This window comes from Acyrthosiphon pisum, chromosome A1 (assembly GCF_005508785.2).
Source record: "Acyrthosiphon pisum isolate AL4f chromosome A1, pea_aphid_22Mar2018_4r6ur, whole genome shotgun sequence".
In the NCBI taxonomy this organism is placed as follows: Eukaryota; Metazoa; Arthropoda; class Insecta; order Hemiptera; family Aphididae; genus Acyrthosiphon; species Acyrthosiphon pisum.
Window position 1 is genome coordinate 68,000,174 of NC_042494.1, and position 7,603 is coordinate 68,007,776.

Sequence of the window (7,603 nt, forward strand, 5' to 3'; positions counted from 1 at the left end):
AACGTTTTAGATATTCTTGTAATCTCATATTAAATTGTTTTGGCTCAAAATACATTTTTATTTGTTATATTATCTTAATGAATGTCGTTAAGATAAAAATAATTGGTATATAGTGGGTTTTCGAAAATAGTCGTAGTAAACTAGTGTGATGCGCGAATGCGTAAAAATCGCGAAATAGTGTACTTCTTTAGGCCATAACTTCAAAACTAAGTTCGTGCCCCAAATTCGATTTTCACCATCGTTATCAGCGTACTTAACTACATAAGTTTCCAAAAAAAAAATTGCAAAAAAAAGGGTGCCCGGTAAAGTAGAAATGTTCCCTTAAACTTTTAGTAAGAGTAACTTCTATGTTAAGAACTGCAAGACTATTAAGGGCCCGTTTTACAATCGTAGTTTAAACCTCGGTTACGCTTGAACCACTGATTTTACCGGCCGAATTCGGTGGTTTAACCAGAGTTCAACTATTGTAAAACGGGTCCTAAGTCTTTCTGAAGACGTAGATGATCTTAAATAATTTTTTATTCTACGAAGTGTAGAAAAAGACCTTTCGGTTGAACAGTTGGAGGCCAAATTACAAAGGAACATTCTTAAAGCTACATCAACATAAGGAAAAATTGTAATTAATATTTCCAGTGTTATTAAGTGATACTTGACTACTTGTTTTCTTAGACAATACAACAGACTCAATTTCATTTGGTGACCCTTCATTTTCTTAATTTTTTTTAAACCAACAAAGTGTATAGGTACCTAATGAAGCTATTGTATTAATGTAATTTTAACTAAATTAGTATTAACTATTTTAAAAATGTATTAAATGTAACTACGAGAGCTAGATTATAAAACATAAAACTAATACCTAACCGTCAATTGCTAAAAACACTTACCTTTTATTTCTTTTTTTGAAAAAAAAATCAAATATTTTTTTGTAAGTTTTGAAATATTATTTTCAATTTGCAATTTTCTTTTTTGGTTTGCAGCTCCGCTAAGTTTTTTTTTTTGATTCATTATATATCAATAATAAATATATTAAGTACTAGTTGATCCCGTGCACTTCGTTTCCCGTTAAATGTTCCAACTCCATATGACTCAAACTTTGATCAATTCGTTTTTAATATTCGGTGTATGGTGTTCAAAATCTATCTTAACTTTTCTGTTGCCTGGTAATGACGTAGTAAATAATAAAATAATAACTGTTTTACGTGAGTTTTTTTATGTAAGTTGATCATCTCCGGTTTTCCTCTTTTTGAGCATATATATCGTGATATTATATGTTTAATAATAAATTGTTGATTAATATTATTATTATAGAAAGATTGGTGATTTATTTTTTCTAAAAAAATGAATTGTTACTGTTATTTTGTTGCTATGGCAATTATAAATTATAATTTGACCTTTAATTGGCCACTCTTTATTTTTCTTTTATAAACCAATGAATTTATACTTCTGACTCCCTGGTGATCGTTAAAAAATACCTAGGCCATTTTTGACTTCAGACTGATACTTATGAGCTCAAACTGAATATCTATGTTGAATTTCAAGAAAATCTGAGTAGTAGTTTTCAAGAAACTGCGTTATTTGAGAAATGGCCACTTTTTTTTATTATATAGATAACTATATAAGTATAATATATTTCAATATGAATCTTATTAATGAAACTTAAACATAGTAAATCAGTTTTATAGCGGACTTCACAAAACAGCACTACAGAAGACGGACAAAACACAGTACAATTTTGACGATAGTCGATATGAATATATGATCATAGACAAGTATAGGAACGATCAACGAATGAACGCAAAACATTTTACACTTAATTCAATTATACTATTTTTGGTATTTCAATATCGTCCAGAGCAATTGACGTATAACATTTTTTGTACCTCAATAACCTGATATTTTGTACCCGAAATTTGAAAATCGTAGACCATAATACCATATAATAATATATAGTTATTAGAGTGATAATAATGAGTAATTTTAGTGTTTTATACACGATTTAAGATAGGTAGTATCTTATATCGTGGTTTTATAGAAGAATAATAAAAATAATGAATAAATATTATACTATATCTTTGATATAACGAGTAGATAAAATGTTATAAGTATAATTAATTTATGCATAAATCTAAATTCTTTTTCTTTGGGAATAGGTACCTCTATTCAACAACATGATTATTATTATAATATTATATCAGGTACTTGAGCAGTTCAATATACATATGATAAAATATATTTTATATAATTATTATTTATAGGTAGCCAAGTAGCTTATAATAATATATTTTATAGTAGATTTTTATACTTAATTTATTAAGGTATGCATAAATAACATTAGAGTGTATAACAATATTGTTGAATACCTAGTCATATCGAATTACATAGTCTTATCAGTTACGCTGTTTTTACTCCTAAAATGTGTTTAATACCTATTTATTATTTATCCACATGTACACCAGTGTTTTATAAGTGATATAAACGGTAGATACAGTTAATAACAATATGACAGCAATCACATCCAAAAGGTAGTATTGATACCACGTCAGATTGAAGGCGTAAGATTTTAAGTGATGTGCGCTTTTATGATGGTAAACATATTCTGTCCAATAAACAACCGATCTTACCGGGGTCATGGGTCGATCTTTGAAATGTTTAGAAACGATGTTGGCATTTTTCCGGTACCTTAAAATAAAGTTTATACAATAACACATGTTTTCATCAATTTTACCAACGACAAACTCACTTTTCGTTGTTAATTAAATCATTTACGGCGTTCAAAAAGTTGTACTTAGTTACAGATAATAAGTCCATAGAAATTGCCATGCCTGCGTCCACTAAATGTTCTATATTCCTTGGCTGATCATAGAACACGGGAAGTCCAAGAATTGGAACACTAGCATCTATAGCTTCATACACACCAGATATACCTCCGTGACTGATGAATAATTTTATTTTGGGATGCACTAAAGTAACGTATTACAACAAAATAATATCTGTTGTCGTGTATTTAATTTTAAAAAACAATTGCATTAGGTATACCCATAGATATATACAACAACTAGATAGCCGTCTTTGTACTACGGTGGTGGCCGATATTGAAGTCAGCCGCCATTTACAAAGCAGGCAATGTTTACATTTATTTTACATTTATTTATATACATATATATTTATCTATACATATAAACTATGATAATATTATTTTGTAAACATTGCCTGCTTTGTAAATGGCGGCCGACTTCCATGACAAGAAGGAGACGGCTATCTAGTTTGTTGTATATATCTATGGGTATACCATATTATATAATAGGTATACATTATTATGTATATATTTATATATTATGTAGGTAACTAGGTAAGTAAATAATTACAAAGTATTTCACGTTGAGGAAACCATTTTCGTGTCATTACATTTGTTGGTTTGTTTTTCATTTCGCCATCGTACTTCCACAATACTCTTTGAGGAACTTGTGACAATCCGTCTTTATACGCGTTTTGAATGTGGTCTGGCAACGTTGACATCTCCACGATCGATCCAAATGTAAAGTAAATAACTCCGTACGGTGAATTATCAATGAATTCTAAAATATCCTGTAGTTCAAAAAATTATGCATATAGTTTTAATATTATATTAGTCTGTATTAATTCATAACTCGCGAGGAAAATAGTAACGTCATTTGAGTTTTGAGTAATGCAGGGGGGTGTGGCAAGGAGGGAATTTTTCTGCTTCTAGTTTAAAAAGTGTCCCGATGAATCGAGTTTGTAAATGGGATCCACCTAATTTTCTATTATGATGCTTTTAGCAAACTTTCATTACCTACCTACATGCATTTTTAATTTTTTTCATGTGTATTACATTTTTTTTTTTATAGATAATTTGAATTTATTATTAAATATAGGTACCTGCCTGGTTGTATTTTTGTATACACTATTGCTTTTATTATTCATTCATACCAATAATCTAGTCGTATGTGAGTATATTGTACATTTAGTATTTTTCTAAATCAAAAATTAATATAGGTGTAAATGTGTAATAGGTATTAGGACGTAATGAATATTAAAAATATCAAAATGATGTGCCTATTAATATAATACATATAATATTTTAACTAACAGAAGATTATAAATTATAATTTATAATTTATAACAACCTATAACCTTAGAATGCACAAATGTACAAGTGTATAGGATAAACTTGGAGAGTTTTTCTAAGAGCCAGTTAAAATATTACCTCCTTTAAAAAAGTCTGACATAGTGAAATGACGTCACTGAGTTATTATTGACACTTAATATAACATGGAACGTGTAAAACTCACTGCGGGTATAATATTATCTTCAGGTGGTTGTAAATGAATGCCACCTACTTGTATAACGTTCGGCGGAAACGGTCTTGGAGCCTCGGTAACGTAATACGTATTAAGGAACACGATGGATGGCTTTACTTGTTCCATTAGATCGTACTCACCGGGATTGTTTGTCTTCATTTCAGACTCTTTCCGTGTACTTAAAAATGTGCTATACACGAAAAATAGAGAATTCGTGAACCGCTGAAAAAACGTTCTCGGAACCGAGTGATAGGCCATTACATGAGACACGGTCGCTGGATTCGGGCCGTTTCCTATTAAACTATATTCAATAGTCGTTTTCAACGGCGATGGGGACGAGAATATGATCGGTACGTTCAATTTGGTGGCTACGTAAGTAACACATTCCGATGCGGCTCGTTCAACGATAATTAAATCGTAACCAGACTTTTCGCTATTAAGTATATCTTTCATCTTGGGATGTTCATTGATGATATCGCAGATGCACCGGGTCCAGTTCATTACCAAAGGTATCATTACCGAAGATTTTCGAAAATTTTCCAGAACGAAATGCGAGTCAATGCCGACATCCATCGCGGAAATTTCCTTCGATATGTCTATTTCCGTATAGTTGATTCGCTCTCCGCCGGGAAGTGGAGTGAACGCAGTAACGCGGTGGCCACTGTCTGTCAAAGCTCGGAGAAGTGCGCTCATGAAATTCCAATGACTTTTACCCGTAAGCGGCTCTATAGCTAGAATGTTCATAGCTGCGATTGGCGTACCGGACCACGAAACAGTAATGGCAACAATAATTAATAACATCGTACAGACAGACATGATGTTTATAATAGATATCTTATTTATAAACGCCGTTTGCTTGATGAGTTTTTACCCTAAAATAATAACACCTGCAAATGTTTTAAGAGTCAATAGCTTTGTTTTTTTGAGATACAAGGAAATATTTATTTTGGTAACACTTTTGGGGGAGGGGGTGTATGATTTATTTTTGGTTCCAAGCCTAATGGACATTTAACTAAGTAAATTGTATTACATTTCAATTATTTTCTCTTAATAATATACAGGATGATTCGCTGTGCATGCTCTAGCCCTTTTTTCTTCAATAACTAAGTTGGTATTCAAAAACTGATTTTTGGAATTTTTAAACACAGACTATTGCTATCATCCTCCATGTTGTTTTAAATGTGGAGGTTGACCACTCCTCAGACATTTTCACTAAAGACAAAACTATCCACCCAAGTACGCCCTTTGCATGGGCAATGATACTTCCAAGTTCCAACTTCAAAGGATGTGCAATATTTAAAGCTATTCTCAAATATCGCAAAACTACTCTTTTAAAATACAAAATCCGAATTCAGTAGGTACTCACATCTCTTCATCTCAAAACTCCCCCTCACTCTCCCAAAGTTACCGTCACCGATTCCAATAATATCCTATTACCTAATAGCCACACTAATGATAGACCGTTTACTAAATTTATTTTAAAACATTCCGCATTATTTATTCCTCTCATTACGCTCCTTACAACTGTTCTATATACAAACAGCTTATTCCATGGTCAGAACATCATTCTTATCTCATTAACTAAATTATTACAATATTATTAATCACCGAATACCTATGTTATCTGTAACTTGTACATTTTAATGGGTCCTGGATCCATGTTTATTTTTGGACCACTTAATTACTACCTATCTTATTATTATGTTTCGCTATTATAATTTTGAAATGCATAACATGCATAACTGTTGAGCTATCATAGTTGACACTAGATGCAAATAACAAAACAAAAAAAAACATCTTTATCAATTTACTTACTTACAAAATATTAATCATAAAATATAAGTATAGAATTGTAAGTTATATGAATTTAAATAAATAGCTAATGTGTAGTCGAAGCCTACATGGTTTAGTTAGGTATTTAATTAAAGCATTTTACAAAGCAACTTAAAATTGCTATAAACAGTGACTTTAAAGAACTAACGATGGAGACAATATTTTATAATTTAAAATATGAATTAATGTAAAATAAATAATAATTTTAATTATATATGATAACATTTTTACTTACCTAGTTAACCAATAACCAAGTACTTATTAAACAACGGACGTACATCGATGACAAATTCTTAATAATAACTAAAACATTATTATAAATATTTCTTTACATAAATTGAATGGTACGTAAGGTACGTTTATAATATCCATTTAAATTATTCTTGTATAGATAAAAGATAAATTAAAGTCTATAGTATAATATATTAGTATGTAATCTAATAGTTATTGTATAGTGATAGTTTTAAAAATATTAAATTAGAATGTTATTGTTAGAAATAAATAATTATATTAAAAACGCCAGTTCGTGCTCAGACACCGTACAGTCCGCATAAGCACACCGCTTATCTGTTCCGATAGCATAGTCGTTAGTGATCGCCGTCGCGCCCTGCGCTCATTACGTTATCAAGCTGACGGTAATGTTTAACTTATCGTACATCCCAAGTTTAATAACATCATTAACTCGATATCGCAATCACCATGAATAATAAGCAACCAAACAATCCTAATAACATAATTAAAAACAAATCGAACAAAACCACTCCGCCGATTACTATCTCAAAAACAATTACAACAACGAATTCAAAAGCTAATACTAAAGCTAACACTTTAGATGCTGGATGGTCAACACAATCAAATAAACGTCTACACTCCAACTCCTCAAATTCACTATCCGAACCCTCATCTCCGAATTCGAATAAGGATATAAATGGTAAACAAAAACACATTAAAAAAAAAATCTTTGCTTCACGCAACAGGTTCGAAACACTAGCCCAAGATGATTCATTCGACCCACCCACTATTGAAAACATTTCTACAAAATCTCAGCAAAACGATGCTGAAAACGATATAATGGAAAATGAAAACACACCAATTAAACCTCATCCGCCTATTTTTGTTAGAGATGTCGAAGATTTTCCCGCACTATGTACAGTATTAATAGAGCTTATAGGTGTTGACAATTTTATATTTTATTTTTTATTTATTTGTATTTTATTTATTTATTTCAACGGATCAAACGATTCAATTACAATAATTTAAAATAATATAATTAGTTCATAAATGAATATTAGAATACAATAATAACACAGTAATAATACAATAATAATAAAGTAATAAATTAGTACACATATTTAAATACAAAAAATTTTGTTTACATAGCTTTTTAATTCAATGGAATTAAAATTAAATAAATCAATTTTTAACTCATTTGCTATTGACATTATCCTATT

At 30.4% G+C, this 7,603-nt stretch overlaps 1 protein-coding gene across 3 annotated transcripts in view; it reads right to left on the reverse strand.

Annotated features, from left to right (window-relative positions):
- Window positions 1-2,216: 2,216 nt before the first annotated feature.
- Window positions 2,217-7,603, reverse strand: part of LOC100161606 (UDP-glucuronosyltransferase 2B15) — a 5,501-nt gene continuing 114 nt past the window's right edge. Inside the window, exons 1-5 of one of the 3 annotated variants that reach the window (XM_001948224.5) lie at window positions 6,388-6,523; window positions 4,311-5,206; window positions 3,366-3,585; window positions 2,741-2,960; window positions 2,217-2,679 (exon numbers count right to left, since the gene is read on the reverse strand). In XM_001948224.5, the coding sequence (XP_001948259.2) occupies window positions 2,427-2,679; window positions 2,741-2,960; window positions 3,366-3,585; window positions 4,311-5,135 (1,518 nt within the window). In that variant the 5' untranslated portion in view covers window positions 5,136-5,206; window positions 6,388-6,523 and the 3' untranslated portion in view covers window positions 2,217-2,426. Of the gene's footprint in view, window positions 2,680-2,740; window positions 2,961-3,365; window positions 3,586-4,310; window positions 5,207-6,387; window positions 6,524-7,603 lie in introns of those variants that run through there. The other 2 variants (XM_008182681.3, XM_029487411.1) reach the window with 2 other exon arrangements.